General features: G+C 42.6%; 1 protein-coding gene across 5 annotated transcripts in view; it reads right to left on the bottom strand.

Moving 5' to 3' along the window:
• Positions 1-564: 564 nt before the first annotated feature.
• LOC139551135 (abl interactor 1-like) overlaps positions 565-22157 on the bottom strand; it is a 49190-nt gene continuing 27597 nt past the window's right edge. Inside the window, exons 4-11 of one of the 5 annotated variants that reach the window (XM_071362549.1) lie at positions 21895-21909; positions 21415-21527; positions 21096-21236; positions 17949-18049; positions 16794-17003; positions 13393-13479; positions 8973-9161; positions 565-8563 (exon numbers count right to left, since the gene is read on the bottom strand). In XM_071362549.1, coding sequence (XP_071218650.1) covers positions 8388-8563; positions 8973-9161; positions 13393-13479; positions 16794-17003; positions 17949-18049; positions 21096-21236; positions 21415-21527; positions 21895-21909 — 1032 coding nt within the window. In that variant the 3' untranslated portion in view covers positions 565-8387. The remainder of the gene's footprint in view (positions 8564-8972; positions 9162-13392; positions 13480-16793; positions 17004-17948; positions 18050-21095; positions 21237-21414; positions 21528-21894; positions 21910-22157) is intronic. The other 4 variants (XM_071362550.1, XM_071362552.1, XM_071362551.1 and 1 more) reach the window with 4 other exon arrangements.

The raw sequence follows: 22157 nt of genomic DNA, 5'->3' as shown, positions 1-22157 counted from the left end.
TAATGTGATTGTTATAATACCCATAAAACCTAGCGGTCAAACAGGAAAATGTGTGTTAAATTAGGGTTGGACTGAAAACCCACAGGATGGTAGATCTCCAGGAAGAGGGTTGGGCAGCCCTGGTGTAAGTCTATGGAAGGCGGTGAGAACCATGAGCCTCCTAGGTTTTGTATTGAAGTCAATGTACCCAGAGGACAGAAGCTAGCTGTCCTCCGGCTACACCATGGTGCTACCCTACAGAGTGCTGCTGAGGCTACTGTAGACCTTCATTGCAAAACATTGTGTATTTTAATCAATTATTTGGTGACGTAAATATTGTATATTTTGTATAGTTTTATCTAAAAAGGATAACTTTTTTAATGTTTCACTATTTTTATGAAATTCACTGAGCATGGTCCTCCCAGTCCTCTGAGGAGCCTCCACTGATGTGTGTGTGTGTGGCTTTATGGGCAGTATTATTGGGTGTTAATTTGTTTGGCAAAAAGCCATAGAAAGTTATTGGATTTCCAATGCTGTTCTTTAACTGTCCCAAGGAGAAATCCCCCACCAAAAACTAGCTTCATCTGTTGTTTCGGCGAGCTGTTTATTACAAAAGGACTGTACATACATTTCAATGAACACATTATATATACAAACCGAGAGGAAAGAAGACAAATCAGATTCTGTTCACATGAACATACAGATCATCACTTTTTCCACGTTTCATATAAGAAAACAGACATAAAATCAAGATAACTTGAGCCCTGGTGCCCTGAAATGTTTTAAGTTTTAGTGGTAAACATACATGCAATGTTCTGCTGCATGTGAGTGGTTGTCTCATTATATTTTTCTAGGAAAATATGAATAAATAAAAATACACACCGCTACTTAACCATGTACAGCAGTCTCAGACAAAGTATTTCAAAACAACTAAAAATGCTTCGGTAGGAAAAGTCGTTTTTTCTCTCTCACAAAAATGATGGAGTTAAAAGTACAGTCAATAACTGGATGTAGTGGCAAATGATTATACCCAGTAAAAAATGTCATGTTTTTTTATGTATGCATACATTGAGGTTGAATACTGTTTGTGTTGAACATGTTGGCATTACATGGTCTTCCACACAAGGGCACGTGGCAAGCTTCTTTATTTAATTCAAACATTGTTTTACCCTGTTTTCTCCCCAATTTCATGGTATCCAATTGGTAATTACAGTTGTGTCTCATCCGAGACAAAAAGCCAAACAAACGTATGTACAAAGCAATGCTCTGAACAAAAACGGATTTTGTCATGTCTGCGTCTTTAATGAATAAAAAAAAGCCACAATAACAAAAAAACAGAGTATACTATATTTGGAACCAGGGGACGACAGGTCTCTCTCTCTTTCTCTTTCTCTCTTACTTTCTTTCCTTCTTTCTCTCTCCTCCACTGTCTCTCCCTCTCTCGCTCTAGTTATTTTTCGTTCTTTCTCTCTCACACTTTCCCTCTCTTTCTCTCTTTATCCCTTGCTCTCTCTCTCTCCCTCTCATTTTCTTTCTCTAGGTCGAGAGCTGCGTGTTCTCCGAAAAAACCCGACCTGCTTCTTGACACAATGTCCACTCAACCCGGAAGCCAGCCACACCAATGTGTCAGAGGAAACACCGTGCACCTGGTGACCGTGTACTGCGCCCGGCCCCCAACAGGAGTTGCAAGTGCGCAATGGGACAAGGACATCCCTGCCGGCCAAACTCTCCCCTAACCTGGACGACGCTGGGCCAGTAGTGCGCCGCCCCATGGGTCTCCCTGTCGCCCCATGGCTGCGACAGACCCGGGACTCCGAACCCAGTGCCTTAGACCACTCCGCCACTCGGGAGGCCGCACGTGGCCAGCTTGAATTCAACTTTGTCTGCGCGTCATAACGCCCACTCCATGTGGTCGCAACCTATTGTCATAACCGTAACCTATTCGTAACATCACTGATGGCTCATGAAAAATAAACCTCAAATGACAGGATGTAAGAGGTAAGGCCATCCGACTACAAGCAACCTACATATTTGCATGGAAGTATTTAGTTATAACGTCATCATGTCACGTTTACAATAAAGTCGTGTAGGCATTAATAAGCACTGAAAATGTGTGTGGAATATTAGTTCATCATAAATGCGTGGCACAAACGTGTCTGCATCTTTTAAAATACAATCAATGTAGTACATTTGAGTCCACAATGCACTGCTGAATTGCCTACATTCATTGTGATAGAAATGATAGAGCAAGGTTCCGTTCAAGGTTGAACGTTTACCACTGTTACAAATCACTCTGTTCTGCTCAATAAGTAGGCTAGTAGCCTACACCATTTTTTTTTGACAGTCTTGCGTCCTTGTTTGGAGGTTGTGTTGATGATGGTAGGTGATAACGGTTATCAAGTACCAAAGATAAGCACCTAACCAGAGGCCACTGTCAAAGCCAGGTTGATATAACTAACAACGATAATGGAACGTTTGGATAGCCAGAACGCAATCAAACGTGTGTTGCAATCAAAGCCATGTGATTGATGTCATATAAAAAGCCATTGAGTACTAATCAGTGCAGACTTTCCAACACAATGGAGCCATGATGGAGTAGAATGTACAATAATCCGTTTCTTCACGTTTTGCTACAGTAGCCCGACAGCATAAAATAAGTAAGATATAATACATTTTTTTACATAAAAAAAAAACGTAATATCAAGTGACAATTGGCTAAACTGAGGGTAGAAATGGCACTAAAAGTGAAAAATCTAAGAAAACCCGGAAAATGACTAAATAAGAGCGAGTAACATCATCCCTACCTGGCACATCTTGCATGCCATTGACCACTCAAAAGACGTAGATGGAAAATCACAGGTAAAACACTACTGACACACAAACTGGCAGCTTCTCACATTACAGTATATATATACGTATACAGTGCATTTGGAAAGTATTCAGACCCTTTGACTTTTTCCATATTTTGTTACGATACAGCCTTATTCTAAAATGGATTTAAAAAATGATCATCTGATCAATCTACACACAATACCGCATAATGACAAACTGAAAACAGTTGTTATTTTTTTGTGCAAATGTTTTACAAATAAAAAACAGAAATACCTTATTTACATAAGTATTCAGACCCTTTGCTATGAGACTCGAAATTGAGCTCAGGTGTATCCTGTTTCCATTGATCATCCTTGAGATGTTTGCACAACTTGATTGGAGTCCACCTGTGTTAACTTCAATTGATTGGACATGATTTGGAAAGACACACACCTGTCTATATAAAGATCCCACAGTTGACAGTGCAAGTCAGAGCAAAACCAAGGCCATGAGGAATTGTCCGTAGAGCTCAGATACATGATTGTGTCCAGGCACAGATCTGGTGAAGGGTACCAAAACATTTCTGCAGCATTGAAGGTCCACAAGAACACAGTGGCCTCCATCATTCTTAAATGGAAGAAGTTTGGAACCACCAAGACTCTTCCTAGAGCTGGCCGCCCGGCCAAACTGAGCAATCGGGGGAGAAGGGGCCTTGGTCAGGGAGGTCCCGTATGGACTCCGGAGAGGCGAAGGTCGAGAGCCATGCGTCCCCGAAACACGACCCTGTCAAGCCATACTGCTTCTTAAAACACTGCTCGCTTAATCCGGAAGCCAGCCGCACCAATGAGTCGGAGGAAACACTGTCCAACTGGCAACCGTGTCAGCGTGCATGTGCCTGGCCCGCCACAGGAGTTGCTAGAGCGCGATGGGACAAGGACAACCCGGAAGGCCAAACCCTCCCCTAACCCAGATGATGCTGGGCCAATTGTGCGCCGCCTCATGGATCTCTCGGTCGTGGTCGGATTTGACACAAATCAAATTTTATTCGTCACATGCGCCGAATACAATAGGTGTAGACCTTACAGTGAAATGCTTACTTACGAGCCCCTAACCGACAGTGCAGTTTCAAAAAATATGGATAAGAATAAGAGATAAACGTGAAGTAATTAAAGAGGAGCAGTAAAAAATAACAATATATACAGGGGGGTGCCGGTACAGAGTCAATGTGCGGGGCACCGGTTGAGGTAGTATGTACGTGTAGGTAGAGTTAATTAAAGTGACTATGCATAGATGACAACAGAGAGTGGCAGTGGTGTGGAGAGGGGAGGGGGGCAATGTGAATAGTCTGGGTAGCCATTTGACTAGATGTTTAGGAGTCTTATGGCTTGGGGGCAGAAGCTGTTTAGAAGCCTCTTTGACCTAGACTTGGCGCTCCGGTACCGGTTGCCGCGTGGTAGCAGAGAGAACAGACTATGACTAGGGTGGCTGGAGTCTTTGACAATTTTCAGGGCCTTACTCTGACACCGCCTGGTATAGAGGTCCTGGATGGCAGGAAGCTTGACCCATTTACATTTACATTTACATTTAAGTCATTTAGCAGACGCTCTTATCCAGAGCGACTTACAAATTGGTGCATTCACCTTATGATATCCAGTGGAACAACCACTTTACAATAGTGCATCTAACTCTTTTAAGGGGGGGGGGGGGGGTTAGAAGGATTACTTTCTCCTATCCTAGGTATTCCTTAAAGAGGTGGGGTTTCAGGTGTCTCCGGAAGGTGGTGATTGACTCCGCTGACCTGGCGTCGTGAGGGAGTTTGTTCCACCATTGGGGTGCCAGAGCAGCGAACAGTTTTGACTGGGCTGAGCGGGAACTGTACTTCCCCAGTGATGAACTCTCTGTAGTGCCTTGCGGTCGGCGGCCGAGCAGTTGCCATACCAGGCAGTGATGCAACCAGTCAGGATGCTCTCCATGGTGCAGCTGTAGAACCTTTTGAGGATCTGAGGACCCATGCCAAATCTTTTCAGTCTCCTGAGGGGGAATAGGTTTTGTCGTACCCGCTTCACAACTGTCATGGTGTGCTTGGACTATGTTAGTTTGTTGGTGACGTGGACACCAAGGAACTTGGAGCTCTCAACCTGCTCCACTGCAGCCACGTCGATGAGAATGGGGGCGTGCTCAGTCCTCTTTTTCTAAAGGTCCACAATCATCTCCTTTGTCTTGATCACGTTGAGGGAGAGGTTGTTGTCCTGGCACCACACGGCCAGGTCTCTGATCTCATCCCTATAGGCTGTCTCGTTGTTGTCGGTGATCAGGCCTACCTTTGAGGGCACTATGGTGTTGAATGCTGAGCTGTAGGCAATGAATAGCATTCTTACATAGGTGTTCCTTTTGTCCAGGTGGGAATGGGCAGTGTGGAATGCAATAGAGACGGCATCATCTGTGGATTTGTTTGGGTGGTATACAAATTGGAGTGGGTCTAGGGCTTCTGGGATGATGGTGTTGATGTGAGCCATGACCAGCCTTTCAAAGCACTTCATGGCTACAGACGTGAGTGATGGGTCGGTAGTCATTTAGGCAGGTTACCTTAGTGTTCTTGGGCACAGGCACTATGTTGGTCTGCTTAAAACATGTTGGTATTACAGACTTGGACAGGGAGAGGTTGAAAATGTTAGTGAAGACACTTGCCAGTTGGTCAGTGCATGCTCGCAGTACACGTTCTGGTAATCCTTCTGGCCCCGCGGCCTTGTGAATGTTGACCTGTCTAAAGGTCTTACTCACATCGGCTGCAGAGAGTGTGATCACACAGTCTTCCAGTACAGCTGGTGCTCTCATGCATGTGAGTATAGAAGTAGTTAAGCTCGTCCGGTAGGCTAGTGTCTCTGGGCAGATCTCGGATGTGCTTCCCTTTGTAGTCTGTAATGGTTTGCAGGCCCTGACACATCCGACGAGTGTCAGAGCCGGTGTAGTATGACTCAATCTTAGTCCTGTATTGATGCTTTGCCTGTTTGATGGTTCGTCTGAGAGTATAGCGGGATTTCTTATAAGCTTCCGGGTTAGAGTCCCGCACCTTGAAAGCTGTAGCTCTAGCCTTTAGCTCAGTGCGGATGCTGCCTGTAATCCATGGTTTCTGGTTGGGGTATGTATGTACGGTCACTGTGAGGACGACGTCATCGATGCACTTATTGATGAAGCCAATGACAGATGTGGTGTACAATACCATTGGAGGAATCCTGGAACATATTCCAGTCTGTGCTAGCAAAACAGTCCTGTAGCTTAGCATCTGCTTCATCTGACCACTTTTTTTATTGATCTAGTCACTGGTACTTCCTGCTTAAATTTTTGCTTGAAAGGAGGAATCAGGAGGATAGAATTATGGTCAGATTTGCCAAATGGAGGGCGAGGGAGAGCTTTGTATGCATCTCTGTGTTTGGAGTATAGGTGGTCCAGAGTTCTTTTCCCTCTGGTTGCACATTTAACATGTTGATAGAAATTAGGTAAAACTGATTTAAGTTTCCCTGCATTAAAGTCCCCGGCTACTAGGAGCGCCGCCTCTGGGTGAGCGTTTTCTTGTTTGCTTATGGCGGAATACAGCTCATTCAATGCTATCTTGGCGCCAGTCTCTGACTGTGGTGGTATGTAAACAGCTACAAAGAATATATATGAAAACTCTCTCGGTAGGTAATGTGGTCTGCAGCTTATCATGAGAAACTCTACCTCAGGCAAGCAATGGCTCGAGACATCCTTAGATTTTGTGCACCAGCTGTAAGATACATAGACCGCCGCCCCTTGTCTTACCACACGCCGCTGTTCTATCGTGCCGGTACATCGTATAACCAGCCAGCTGTATGTTGATATTGTCGTCGTTCAGCCACGACTCCTTGAAGCATAAGATGTTACAGTTTTTAAAGTCTGGTTGGTAGTTTAATCTTCCCAATAACTCGTCAATTTTACTGTCCGAAGATTGCATGTTTGCAAGCAGAATTGAGGGGAGTGGGGGTTTATTCAATCGCCTCCTACTCCTCAGAAGGCAGCCCGCCCTCCGGCCTCTCTTTCTCCGCCTCCTCTTCATGCAGATCACTGGGGTTGGGGCCTGTTCCCGAGGGAGCCGTATATCCTCCGCCTCGGGCTTGTCAGAGTCGTGAAAGAAGAAAAAGGAACCTGCTAGTCCGTGGTGAGTAATCGCAGTCCTGATGTCTAGAAGTTATTTTCGGTTATAAGAGACGGTAGCGGCAACATTATGTACAAAAATAGTTTAAAAAACTAAGTCACAAACAGCGCAGATAAACGAACAAAAAACACAATCGGTTGGGGGCACGTAAAACGTCTGCCTTCTGCTCCGGCGCCATTTTATAAAGACACGGCCCGGGATCGAACTCGGAACTGTAGTGACGCCTCTTGCACTGCGATGCACTCCCCATCCAACCTGACAGAGCTTGAGAGGATCTGCAAAGAATGGGAGAACTCCCCAAATACAGTTGTGCCAAGCTTGTAGCGTCATATACCCAAGAAGACTCGAGGCTGTAATCGCTGCCAAAGGTACATCAACAAAGTCTTGAGTAATGGGTCTGAATACTTACGTAAATGTGATATTTAAGTTGGTTTTTTTTATTAGCAAAAATGTATAAAAACCAGTTTTTGCTTTGTCATTATGGAGTATTGTGTGTAGATTGATGAGGAAAAAAATATATTAATCGATTTTAGAAAATGGCTGTAACCTAACAAAATGTGGAAAAAGTCAAGGGGTCTGAATACTTTCCGAATGCATATACAATACAAGTCTAAATTTTGGACACACCTACTCATTCAAGGTTTTTTCTTTATTTGACTATTTTCTACATTGTAGAATAATAGCGAAGACATCAAAACTATGAAATAACACATATGTATATGAATGATGTAGCAACTAAAAAAGTGTTGAACAAATCAAACATATTTTATATTTGAGATTCTTCAAAGTAGCCACCCTTTGTCTTGATGACAGCTTTGCACACTCTTGGCATTCTCTCAACCAGCTTCACCTGGAACTTTTTTTTTTTGTTACTGCATGATTCAATATGTGTTATTTCATAGTTTTGATGTCTTCACTATTATTCTACAATGTAGAAAATAGTAAAAACCTTGAATGAGTAGGTGTGTCCAAACGTTTGACTGGTACTGTAAACAAAACTAAATAACTTCACCAGAAATAAACAAATTAACGTTCATATCTTTTTGCATTCAAAACTCCTATTCCCTATCCCTTGGCCCACCTTTCCAACCCACCCCTCCCTCCAACATGTAGCATAGTAAATTGAATATTTAGCTTGTTTTGTAACATTGCAATTTGGACACTGACAAAAACAAACATTCGGTCACTCATGTCGCAATGCACTTCTTTACATTTGTTTGTTTGTTTATTCTTTCTTATTTTTTTCTGTAAAAGTAAGATTGACGTTTTTCTGTGTGGATAAGAGATGGGGGGCTTTCAGGACAATTTGACCGTGCAAAACAAATGCCAACATCTTACTAAAAGCTACCTTATCGTTTCAAATACTAAACTCAGCGCGTTTTTTTTGTAACATCCTGCCGTTTTTGCACTGTCAAAATGGCCGCCCTTAGTCTGTATAGTGCATGATGGACTCTACGTAGTTGCCGGGGAAGAGGCCAGTGACGGCGTTGCAGACGCCCTCGTACCAGCCGTCGTCGTTCTTCTTGATGATGTAGATGATGGAGCCCTCCATGAAGGACAGCTCGTCCTCCTTGTCCTTGGAGTAGTCATAAATGGCCACCACTGTAAAAAACATTTGATTGATTTATTTAACCGGGTAAATTATTGAGAACAGATTCTCTTTTACAATAACTACCTGACCATAGACAGAACAGAGTGAGGGAGAACAGCTGGTGGGAATAGGGCTGTACGTGAAATAATTACTTAAAGAGATACAGCACTATAATTTTGTATAGTATAGTAGGCCTACACCCAAGATTGACAATTTGTGGGTGTTCCTTAGTAGTATCTGTACTGTAACTGTCCTATACTACTTAATTGGTCCTTTGGATTCGGATAAGATTGATACTTTGTCTCCACAGACATTTGTTGTGCACCATTTAAAACAAGCTTATAACGGCACGTAAATCATGCTCAAACTGGTATCAGTGTATGACGTCACTAAAGTTCCGGGGGTACTAGTCAAACTCACCCTTCTCTACGTAGGACTTGGGGGCCCAGTCGGGGTCTTCGTCAGCATACGGGTCATTGTAGTGCACCACGGCCGCCTCCTCATCCCCCTGGTAGTCCACTGGTGGGGGCGGGGGAGGGGGCGAGGCCTCCTCAAACATGACAACGTCCTCGGGAGGGGGCGGTGGAAGGGGGTCCGGGCTGTCTGTTACTGAACAGGAGGGGAGAGGAAAATACATCTGACATTATGGAAGCACAATTTCATAGGGATGTCTGTTATAGTAATTATATTTATTTGTGTGATATCAATAGCGCTCGCTAGCTTGTGGTGCTAAAAAACGGAAATGAGTTACCTCTGATTCGTTCAGCCATTCCTATGGGGAAGGAATAGGGTTTTGGGATAAACGCTGAAAATAAGGTCCGAGGTTAACACAGCCTTAGCAGATCTTATACGTTTTGTTCTATGAGATAATACCAGTCAGTTAACATTACCTTTATGCTTTGTGCTTTGTTTAACTACATAAATACTTACAAATTCACAAAAAGTGACGTTAGCTGATAAAGATTATCTCATACAACAAAACCTATGAGATCTCCTAAGCCTGTGTTTATCACACATACCTTGTTTTCGGCGTATATCCAAAAACCTCATCAAAAACACCATTCATTTCCCCATAGGCTTTGTCCAACGAACCATGGCGGAGTTAGTCCCTACAAAAAGATGCCATTATAATTTCTCTATATGATGGCCTGGGGTTTCACCTGACCATGTGACCTGACCAGGAAAAACTCCTAAATATATATACTGTAGCGTAAACAGGAACAACTGTTTACGTTTATTTCCAAAATGCTATATTCACACATTTTTCATATTTGTGTTTTTTCATCAGAAATGATTTCTTATGGGTACCTTAATGTATGTGTAAAATATTACTGTTCTCAGATTTTTTATTAATTGAGTTTCGATGTTTTTTTACTAAACGCTATATATCCATTGTTTAGCTGGAATGTAATGTTCGTATCCTGTATATTTGACTGTGATATGTGGTCGTCTCACCTAGCTATTTTAAGATAAACACACTTACTGTAAGTCACTGGATAACAGCATCTGCTAAATAACTAAAATGTCTAATGTAAATGTTTTACATACAGATCTCATATTGCCGTATTAAATTATAATTCTTTACAAATAATTATATTGATGTCACAAATGTATAATTTGTAGATTTCTTTATTAAAAATGAAGTTATTTGTTACATTTGACTGTGTAAAACCTAGCAGTACTACTTATTTCTCTGACAGTGAGGGAGATATATAGCATTTAGCAAAAAAACTACCTCATTTGTCTCTCTGAAATGAAACCATCAAGTGATAGATTTGAAACAAATGTCTGTCACAACCCCATGCCATGATGAAATAGTGAAAAAAACACACCAATCTCTTTCATGATTTCTTTAAACAATAAAACATTAACATTTCTGAAATGGTCTTAGCTCCGCCACTCCAAACTGAACAAATAACTTCAATCTGCCCCTACCCGTGTGTTGCTCCTTAACACCATACAAACAAAACATTCATTCATATACAGGGAGTGTACAAAACATTAGGAACACCTGCTCTTTCCATGACATAGACTGACCAAGTGAATCCAGGTGAAAGCTATGATCCCTTATTGATGTCAACTGTTAAATACCACTTACATCAGTGTAGATGAAGGGGAGGAGACAGGTTAAAGAAGGATTTTTAAGCCTTGAGACAATTGAGAAATGGATTGTGGTATGTGTGTCATTCAGAGGGTGAATGGGCAAGACAAAAGATTTAAGTGTCTTTGAACGGGGTATGGTAGTAGGTGCCAGGCACAGTCAAGAACTGCAACGCTGCTGGGTTTTTTACTCTCAACAGTTTCCAGTGTATCAAGTATGGTCCACCACCAGCACTGGAGTCAACATGGGCCAGCATTCCTGTGGAACGCTTTCGACACCTTGTAGAGTCCATGACCCGACGAATTGAGGCTATTCTGAGGGCAAAAGTGGGTTCAACTCAATATTAGGAAGGTATATATTCTATTCTACTATTCTATTCAATTCCATTATATTCTACCTGTATTCTATTCTACTGCAATTGTATTCTATTATACCAATATTCTTGTATATTCTATTCAATGATATTCTATGCCATGCATGAGCCTGATCTTTCAGATGTGTGATGACCTATACTGGCCAGCAGATAGCATGACAGACATAGTGTCTTCTCTTATTATACCATGCACTCGGAAAGGATTCAGATCCCTTGACTTTTTCCACATATTGTTACGTTACAGCCTTATTCTGAAATTGATTAAATCATTTCCCCCCCCTCATCAATATACACACAATGCCCCATAATGACAAAGGAAAAACAGGTTTTTGGAAATATTTGCAGACGTTCTTCTCTGCAGATCCTCTCAAGCTCTGTCAGGCTGGATGGGGAGCGTTGCTGCACAGCTATTTTCAGGTCTGTCCAGAGATGTTCGATTGGGTTCAAGTCCGGGCTCTGGCTGAGCCACTCAAGGACATTCAGAGACTTGTTCCGAAGCCACTCCAGCATTGTCTTGGCTGTGTGCTTAGGGTCGTTGTCCTGTTGGAAGGTGAACCTTCGCCCCAGTCTGAGGTCCTGCGCGTTTTCATCAAGGATCTCTCTGTACTTTGCTCTGTTCATCTTCCCCTCAATCCTAACTAGTCTCCCAGTCCCTGCCGCTGAAAAACATCCCCACAGCATGATGCTGCCATCACCATGCTTCACCGTAGGGATGGTGGCAGGTTTCCTCCAGACGTGATGTTTGGCATTCAGGCCAAAGAGTTCAATCGTAGTTTCATAAGACCAGAGAATCTTGTTTCTCATGGTCTGAGAGTTCTTTAGGTGCCTTTTGGCAAACTCCAAGCGTGCTGTCATGTGCCTTTTACTGAAAGACCTGATTGGTGGAGGGCTGCAGAGATGGTTGTCCTTCTGGAGGGTTCTCCGATCTTCAAAGAGGAACTCTAGAGCTCTGTCAGAGTGACCATTGAGTTCTTGGTCACCTCCCTGACCAAGGCCCTTCTCTCCCAATTGCTCAGTTTGGCCGGGTGGCCAGCTCTAGGAAGAGTCTTGGTGGTTCCAAACCTCTTCCATTTAAGAATGATGGAGGCCACTGTGTTCTTGGGGACCTTCAATGCGGCAGACATTTTTTGTTACACTTCCCCAGATCTGTGCCTTGATACAATCCTGTATCTGAGCTCTACAGACAATTACTTCAACCTCAAGGCTTGGTTTTTGCTCTGACATGCACTGTCAACTGCAGGACCTTATATAGACAGGTGTGTGCCTTTCCAAATCATGTCCAATCATGAATTTACCACAGGTGGACTCCAATCAAGTTGTAGGAACATCTCAAGGATGATCAATGGAAACAGGATGTACCTGAGCTCAATTTCGAGTCTCATAGTAAAGGGTCTGAATACTTATGCAAATAAGGTGTTTCTGTTTTTATATTTTTAATACATTTGCAAAAATGTCTAAAAACCTGTTTTCGTCATTATGGGGTATTGTGTGTAGATTGATGAGAATTGTTATTTAATCCATGTTAGAATAAGGCTGTAACGTAACAAAATGTGGAAAAAGTAAACGGTTCTGAATACTTTCCGAATGCACTGTATGTATAAAACAGACACAGTAGTTCAGATATGGCTAGTAGGGTTTCTCGAGGTGAAATGCAAATGCAAAATAAGGAAAGTAAGTATCAAAGTGTCATTTGAAAGCTGGATTAACAACTAAAGTCACCTGGACAAGGACACAGCTGCTGTGTACAGTAGGGATTGGGAAGATCCCTGAGACGTGCTCTGTCTGATTAAAACTGTGTTTGACTTGGCTGACACTATGCGGTTTTCCAAACGTTAAGTCACGTGTTTTCAGTGGACAAAGGTAGAACCATATAACTCTCACCACTGTCACTCAGTGACCATGGCAACAGACAAAACATTGGAGGGGTGTGTCTAAAGGCAGAAGCCAGCGTACGAAAAAGGCGTGACAGACCCAGCATAAAAGAGCACTAATAGGTGACAGTGTGAAATATAAGGCTGAGGGAGAGGTGCTGTTACCTGTGTGTGTGTTGGTTCCTTCTATCCTTTTGGGGAACTAAAATCGCCAAATGTCCCCACAAGGATAGAAAAACAAGGAAAATTCCCTCTCGTGGAGACATTTCTCACGTCCCCATGAGGACAAAGGCTATTTTAAGCTCAGGGGTTAGGTTTCAGGTTACAATTAGGGTTAGGGTTAAAATGATGGTTAGGTTTAGTTTTCGGATTTGGGTTAGGGGTATGGTAAGGGTTAGGTTTAGGGAAAATAGGATTTTAAATGGAAATACATTTTAGGTCCCAACGGGGATAGAACATAACGTGTGTGTGTGTGCGTGTGTGTGTGTTACTTACTGGTCTCCTGTACTCTGGCCACAAAGCCCGTCAGAGGAATCTGAGGAGTCAGCTGGACCATAGGAGGGGGAGGAGGAGCCACAGACACTAAAAGCAGCAACACAGACAGGCAGACAGATGGACATACCAGAGAGAGAGAAAGAGAGAGAGATAGGGAGATGGAAGGAGAAACACAGGAAAAATATGCTTGTCAGAGAGCAAAAAAAAGCAGTAAGCGTGCATACCCACTTAGAGTATTTTATTCTCTCAACTCAACTTTACCCTTCAGGCCAAGCTGGTTGAAATGACGTTTTTACAACCACAAACTGGTTGAAATGACGTTTTTACAACCACAAACTGGTTGAAAGAACGTTACTACAACAACAAACTGGTTGAAATGAGGTTATTTTGATGATATTTCAACCAGTTTTTCCTAACAACATTCGGCATGGCAGCATGATATTTCACAGTATACTATAGACCGTGTTTATTTTGTGTTGTAACAATTTAGTTTGACCAATTATTATTACCAAATGTCCTCGGTTTCTTTGGGATTAATTGAAATGAAAACAATGAGCTACCATTTCATACAGAGTAGTCCCCAATGTTATAGGAATTATTTTAAATAAGTGTCAAAAATGTATTGTGTTGTGTAATAATACCAACTTCTAGTTTACTGCGCAATACAATGCAAACAGCTACACTGTGCATTTCTGTTCTTCAGTTGAAAAAGACACATTTTTTATGACACTCCTTTGTCTTCCGACAGGTTGCATAACTCATATCTGACGTAAGACAATGATTATGCCCTTCATTGAATGAACGTCACCCTAACCCCGGTACAGTGTTGTAATGATTGTTCCCGCCCAAAGGCATGATGTCATAAAGCAGTGGTTCCCCCAAAAATGTTGATCAGAGGCACACCTTGATGGGCTAAAAAATGATGTGGCACACCTAAACTTTTCCTAATCATTTATTAAGTGTTAATGACCTTCATCTCATCTGATCCATACTGCAAATCAACTATTTTCATAGTTCCTTGGGCCCACTCATGATGGTTCATTTGTGTGTACCCCTTTAAGAGCATCCCACAAATCTCAGATAGAAAGGAAAACATGTAGCTCTGGTAAAATAGGTCTTACTTTGAACGGAAAGGTCTAGAAACGTGTCCTGCATTGTGAAGGTGCATCCACAGACACAAAGCCAAGCTCCGTTTGTTTCTATGGCAGAGGCTGTGGTACTGCTAAGCCTCAGACTTGCCTGTGTTAATGGTTCTCGCAGGCAAAGTAAAATTATACTAATTTCTTTGCTCATGATACGCGCCCCTCAAATGATCCAAATGTAAAAACGGCTGCAGCGCACCGGACTTGAAACAACGATACAGATTTGTAACCATGCGTGCCATTCAATCAATGTATTATCTGATTGATTTTCTTTCTAGCGGCACTGGTGCCCCCAAGTCAAAATCCCACGTTCATTCCACAGGTAACATTTATAAAGCGAGTGTTATCAAGAATTTGAAAAGTTTTGCGGCACACTGGTTGAAAACCACTGTCATAGAGGGTGACACGTCATGATGAGGGTGGTTTTCCTCTCTGACTCCCGGGGCATAAATCAGCAGTAATGAAATGGTTGTCTCACAACTAGTCACGTCTGATTTATTTCGCCGCCATAGAGCTGCCTTCAGACACATAGATCAGTCACTGTTTCCCCTCTCCAGACTAGTCTACCTCTTATGGGTCAATGTTATGTGTGAGAGCTAACAGCGATACTGACAGTATGCCTTGGTTTTATGTACTGTTAGAAGCAAATCAGAATAGGACCGTAATTGATATTTATTTACTGACCTGACTAAAAAAGAACAGAGATAAAATGGCATTTTACCCAATATGGCCTTATAAATCAGTGTATACCAGTGTTTAAGCCTACGCAAGGTCAATGACGACCAGCCAACAGCGCTGTAGAGATCACAATGATGTGTTAGACGTTTCTGATTTGAAATTAACCTGAGGACTGCATGATACACTGAATCAAGTGCTCTCAGGGTAGTGGCTGAGGCCTGCATATACAATGGGGAGAACAAGTATTTGATACACTGCCGATTTTGCAGGTTTTCCTACTTACAAAGCATGTAGAGGTCTGTAATTTTTATCATAGGTACACTTCAACTGTGAGAGACGGAATCTAAAACAAAAATCCAGAAAATCACATTGTATGATTTTTAAGTAATTAATTAGCATTTTATTGCATGACATAAGTATTTGATCACCTACCAACCAGTAAGAATTCCGGCTCTCACAGACCTGTTAGTTTTTCTTTAAGAAGCCCTCCTGTTCTCCACTCATTACCTGTATTAACTGCACCTGTTTGAACTCGTTACCTGTATAAAAGACACCTGTCCACACACTCAATCAAACAGACTCCAACCTCTCCACAATGGCCAAGACCAGAGAGCTGTGTAAGGACATCAGGGATACAATTGTAGACCTGCACAAGGCTGGGATGGGCTACAGGACAATAGGCAAGCAGCTTGGTGAGAAGGCAACAACTGTTGGCGCAATTATTAGAAAATGGAAGAAGTTCAAGATGACGGTCAATCACCCTCGGTCTGGGGCTCCATGCAAGATCTCACCTCGTGGGGCATCACTGATCATGAGGAAGGTGAGGGATTAGCCCAGAACTACACGGCAGGACCTGGTCAATGACCTGAAGAGATTTACGGATCATAGCGGATCATAGCCACACCCAAGATGTTTGTTTAAAAGCCTTCCAATCATCTGCCGAACCAGTCCCTCTTGCTTTAGCCCACATAGCATTTCGTTCCCTTATGGTTTTTGTAAGTTCCCTAGTAAACCAAGGGTTCTCTCTGCCCTTCATCCTGATTTTTTTTAAAGGGGCCTATTGCATACATCCTGGAATGCGTTGTGGAAGTAAGAAAAGGCTAGTTCAACATCAGGGATTAATTCCATTCTATTCCATTCAATGCTAGATACAGCATGTAAAAAACCTTGAATATCAAACCGCTTCCAGTTTCTTTTCGTAATGACACGTGGAGATTTCTTATGAATTTTACCATCTCTCACACAGGCAATAGCACAGTGATCACTTATGTCATTTGCAAAAATACCAGAAGCATTAACCAATGGGTAGTATTGGTTAAGATCAAATCAATCAAAGAGGATTTCAGAGGATATTTTATATTCAACCTAGTTACACTGTTGACAATCTGAGTGAGATTGTAGGCTAATTAAAGTGAGCTACCTCAAACTGACTCCTATCCAGGACACACTGAGTCGACGGTCTAATGATGTTGCTTACAAACATTCAACCATAATCCAACTACGGTCTATTAACTTTCTTCTTTGGTCGGACATAACATTACTTCAACCATAATCCAAGAAAAATTCTTCCCATGGTCTTACCTGAGTTCTGGGGGTAGGCGGGTCCCCCGTTGAGGTGGGGCTGCTGGGACATGGAGAAATGGGAGCTGCCGGAGGGCGCCCGGCGGTAGGTACCTGTGGCCGACACCATGGAGGCTGAGGTGGCGGTGGAGTTGTGGCGGGAGACCTGCCTTGAGATGGTGCCAAACTGGGACATGGGGATGGGACCCAGGCCTGGGCCCTGGGGGACTGCTGTTGTGGTTGTTGAGGTGGGGAGAGAGGTACGGAGAAAGAAGGTAAGGAAAGGAGAGTGAGAGAGTTAGTGAATTCACTGAAGTTGGCCCTGTCTTAATCGCACTTATTTAGTGTGTGGTTGGATGGAAGCTACTCAGCTGTGATTGGTGTGCCTGAGCACAACAACCAACCAGACAGAAAAAAAGAGTTCCATGAGAAGATATACTATGCTGCCAAAATATCATCAAAATATGAATATGAATCTAGATCTAAATGGACAGCTGAATTGTATGGAAAACTGATGCATAATATGAGGCTAAAACAAACAGAAAAACACCATTGTATGCCAAAAGAGATGCCAAAATGACAGAACAAATAGGCAGCTAAGCGTATGAATATGAAAAGATTAGCTGACACAATAAACAGACACATGCTAAGTTGAAGACAGGAAAGGCCTGATAGAGGTAGGAGATGCTATACTAAAGGAATAAGACTGGTCAGACAGAAAGGACAGCTAAATGCTATGCTAAACAAAATGAGAAGCTAATATAACAGAATTGAAAGCTAAATGCTAAGGTAACAGAGAAGAAAAGGTACCAAAATTGAAGTCTAAATTCTAAGCTAGGGTACCAGAGATCCTATACAGAATGGAAGGCTAAATGCTAAGCTAACAGATAAGCTAGACAGAAAGGCTACTGCTAAGCTAACAGAATGAAAAGGCTAAAATGCTACACTACCAATAGGTTAACAGAGAAGCTAATTAGACAGAACCGACAGCTAAATGAACTAAACCATGCTAACAGAGAAACAAACAGAATGGAAGGCTGAATGCTAAACTAGGCTAAAAGAGAAGCTAATTCAATAGAATGGACACCTACATACTAAGCTAGCAAAGAATCTACAATAAAAGAATGGCTAGTTAAATGCAAAGCTAAGCTAAAGGAGATGTATCGCTGGGCTCACCTGGTCCCAGGCTGGGAGGGGAGGGAGTGGGCACGGCCAGAGGAACACTTATGCTGCTGCCACCGCTGTTCTCTCGCCCGCCACTACCCCCACTGCTGCCACTGCACAGAGCGAGAGAGAGAGAGAGAGAGAGAGAGAGAGAGAGAGAGAAAAGATGGAGGGGAAGAAATTGGGATGGGGAAGAGAGAGAGAGAGAGAGAGAGAGAGAGAGAGAGAGAGAGTAAAAGAGAAGGATGACGAAAGAAGAGAGAGTATCAGACAATCTGTAATTATATTGTTAGCATGAGCTCCTATCACAATTCAGCTGAAGAGCATAATGGGCTCTATTTTAACAAACCTAACACAATGGTAAGTCTTAGACTGGTGGTAGCTCTATAGGTCCGGGGGTGTCTCAGATTTTTTTTTGCTATTTTCCCTGCAGGAATTATGAGCGCAAGACCTAACGGAGGAGTGGATAGGCTGGGTTTTGATGAATACATTTGTTGTAGGTATGTCGAGGCTTGACTCTTCACTGGCCAATCAGAACATGCTCTGTCACTAAATATGTGGCTTCAAGTTGTGTATTGGGTTGTCATCAACTCCAAATCTAATGTTAGTCTGTTATAACCTAGTTTGATAAATAGCCGACAAAAACAAAATAACAACATTTGGGGCTATCCTATCTTTGCTAAATATGTTGAAAATGTTAGCAGTCCACATTATTCTAAGTAATTTCCTGGCTTGAATATGTAAATATACAGTTGAAGTTGGAAGTTTACATACACCTTCGCCAAATACATTTAAACTCCGTTTTTCGTAAAAAGACCCTGTCTTAGGTCAGTTAGGAGCACCACTTAATTTTAAGAATGTGAAATGGCAGAATAATAGTAGAGAGAAGGATTTATTTCAGCTTTTATTTCTTTCATCACATTCCCATTGGGTCAGAAGTTTACATACACTCAATTAGTATTTGGTAGCATTGTCTTTAAATTGTTTAACTTGGGTCAAACATTTCGGGTATTTTGTGAAGTGCACCAGCCCCTCCTGCAGCAAAGCACCCCCACAAACTGATGCTGCCACCCCCGTGCTTCACGGCTGGGATGGTGTTCTTCGGCTTGCAAGCCTCCCCCCTTTTCCTCCAAAGCCTCCCCCCTTTTCCTGGTCATTATGGCCAAACAGTTCTATTTTTGTTTCATCAGACCAGAGGACATTTCTCCAAAAAGTATGATCTTTGTCCCCATGTGCAGTTGCAAACCGTAGTGGCTCCTTCCTTGCTGAGTGGCCTTTCAGGTTATGTCGATATAGGACTCATTGTTACTGTGGACATAGATACTTTTGTACCGGTTTCCTCCAGCATCTTCACAAGGTCCTTTGCTGTTCTGGGATTGATTTGCACTTTTCGCACCAAAGTACATTCCTCTCTAGGAGACAGAACGCGTCTCCTTCCTGAGCAGTATGACGGCTGTGTGGTCCCATGGTGTTTATACTTGCGTACTATTGTTTGTACAGATGAACGTGGTACCTACAGGCATTTGGAAATTGCTCCCAAGGATGAACCAGACTTGAACCAGACTACAATTTTTCTGAGGTCTTGGCTGATTTATTTTGATTTTCCCATGATGTCAAGCAAAGAGGCACTGCGTTTGAATGTAGGCCTTGAAATACATCCACAGGTACACCTCCAATTGACTCAAATTATGTCAATTAGCCTATCAGAAGCTTCTAAAGCCATGACATAATTTTATGGAATTTTCCAAGCTGTTTAAAGGCACAGTCAACTTAGTGAATGTAAACTTCTGACCCACTGGAATTGTGATACAGTGAATTATAAGTGAAATAATCTGTCTGTAAACAATTGTTGGAAAAAGTACTTGTGTCATGCACAAAGTAGATGTCCTAACTGACTTGCCAAAACTATAGTTTGTTAACAATACATTTGTGGAGTGGTTGAAAAACGAGTTTTAATGACTCCAACCTAAGTGTATGTAAACTTCCGACTTCAACTGTATACATAGCATCCACACTGATATAGGGGCTTTATTTTTTTATTTAACCTTTATTTAACTAGGCAAGTCAGTTAAGAACAAATTCTTATTTACAATGACGGCCTACCCCGGCCAAACCAGGACGACGCTGGGCCAATTGTGCGCCGCACTATGGGACTCCCAATCACGGCCGGATGTGATGCAGCCCATTCGAACCAGGGATTGCAGTGACGCCCCGGGCTAAGCCATGGGTATCCCAAATGTTGTTAATAGGCAAGATTACATTTACTTTGATAAGGCCTAAAAAAAGACAGTGAATAATTCCAATCAAATTCTAATAAAAACAAAACAACTTGTTTTAAATAGGCTATGTTTCAATACAGTTCCAGGCACCGTAATTCCCCTACCGTGGGCATATAATATTTAGGCAACATTGACTGGAGTACAGTAAGTTGAGACCCCGAAGTTGAGTCAACCCCCCCCCAAAATAAAAATTGGGTCCGGGGGCCACCAGTGGCCAATTCCTGGCCTAGTGTAAGGGTAGCTTGAGGAAGGCTTGGTTTTTAATGATATGAAATAAAAAGCAAGCAATTGTTCAAGGAAAAAAACGGGATCTAGATAAAATAATGTAGGCCTGCAGATAAAACGGGGATGTCCGCTCACTGTTTTGCTGCTCACAAACTTGATATTTTAATAAAGCTTTGTTGAATAAGACTTATTTCAAAGTAATCTCACGACCATTTATTAATAAGCTTGGCTACTTGACGAACAAAAAGAGGACAAAAAAAGGAGCACTTCTGAGGGTCAAAAGAAATCCAGCCTTCATTGAGTGGAGGGGAGGCAATGCTTGGTTTTTAATCACATCAAGGCTCTTACAGACGAGCTGCGGTAAACGGCTATTGAACTGCGAGTAAATCCGCCCACCGTGTGTAGAGACCAGCGGTCCCCTTTGTTGTCAGCACGAATGTTGTCATTAAAACATGGTTTGATTGGATGACAAGATGAACTGGGCTCATTGGTCAACCATGCAGGCTTTGTTGCTGCCAATACCTTTCAGATATAAAGAAAAGTCTGCTAAAACGTTAGCTTCACCACGTCTTGGTTTGAAAGGTGTAAAAACACACTAACAGGCACACACACACCAGTGGCCCACTGCAAATTAGGGGTGGGCAGTGTGTGTTACCTGTGTGTTCTGGGTCTCTGGTTCAGGGAGGCTGTCCGTGCAGGGCTGTGCTGGCTGCCTAGTCGTGCTGGGCTGGTCATATAGTCGTTAGGCACCGTCGGAGGCTTGACTGGCTCCAGGGTCTTATAGGGGGTGTTTCGCCTGGAGAGGACACACACACATCGAGAACATTAGGCGCATGTCAACACAACACACACCAATAACATTTCGCACGTTAAGAAAACACACACGTGCACAAACACACCGATAACTTCAGTGCACATCAGCACAACACAAGCGCACACAGGCACACACACACTCATTTTTGGGATAACCATACCCAAGAGTTCCACGACCAGCCATGGGTGGGCTCGGGGGTTTCTGTGTCGGTGGATTGGTCCTCGATAATGTCCCCCCTCCTCCTCCCCTCGCTGGCTGGTTGTTGCCATGTTGCTATAGACAAGAAAAACATGGATACTCAGTCATAGGTGGCCTACTGATGTTCAACCCTTTACAAAGGCAATTACTGTATGTTACATTGTGCGAGTATCCTATTACAGTACGGTGCAGTTCATAGTTAACATTTTCCTTTCACTTTTAGTGTTGTGTGATGGTATTGTGATGGTATCTGTATTGTTTAATTGAGAGGTGATTTAGATCATTTGGAGACATAACGAGGACCTTATGTTAGGACTGCATTCTCTCATAAAGTTTTCATGTACCTACAACATATACTGATGTTACGAAATGAGGCGGCCCAGAATAATGGGGGCTTAGAGGGCCAAAGCATCGTGGGTAGGGGGAGAAACACAGCTCTTACCTTGGCTTTAAGCCACTGAGTGCAGGCAGTAAGAAGAGAAGAGACAAAAAAACAACATGCTCATTGGTTAAGAGTAGCAGGTGAATAAGAACAAAGGGATTAACTAACACGTGTGCTTATTGGTTAAGAGAAGAGAGAGTGAGAACTACAGTAATAACAGCTGTGCTCACTGGTTAAGAGTAGCAGGGGAGTAAGACCTAAGGAGTAACACTTGGGCTCACTGGAGGAGACATAGTAAGAACTATTGTGCTTATTGGTTAAGA

Source organism: Salvelinus alpinus, chromosome 23, assembly GCF_045679555.1.
Source record: "Salvelinus alpinus chromosome 23, SLU_Salpinus.1, whole genome shotgun sequence".
NCBI classification, from domain to species: Eukaryota; Metazoa; Chordata; class Actinopteri; order Salmoniformes; family Salmonidae; genus Salvelinus; species Salvelinus alpinus.
The sequence above is the reverse complement of the archived record's forward strand: the minus strand, read 5'-3'. Positions and strand labels throughout refer to the sequence as shown.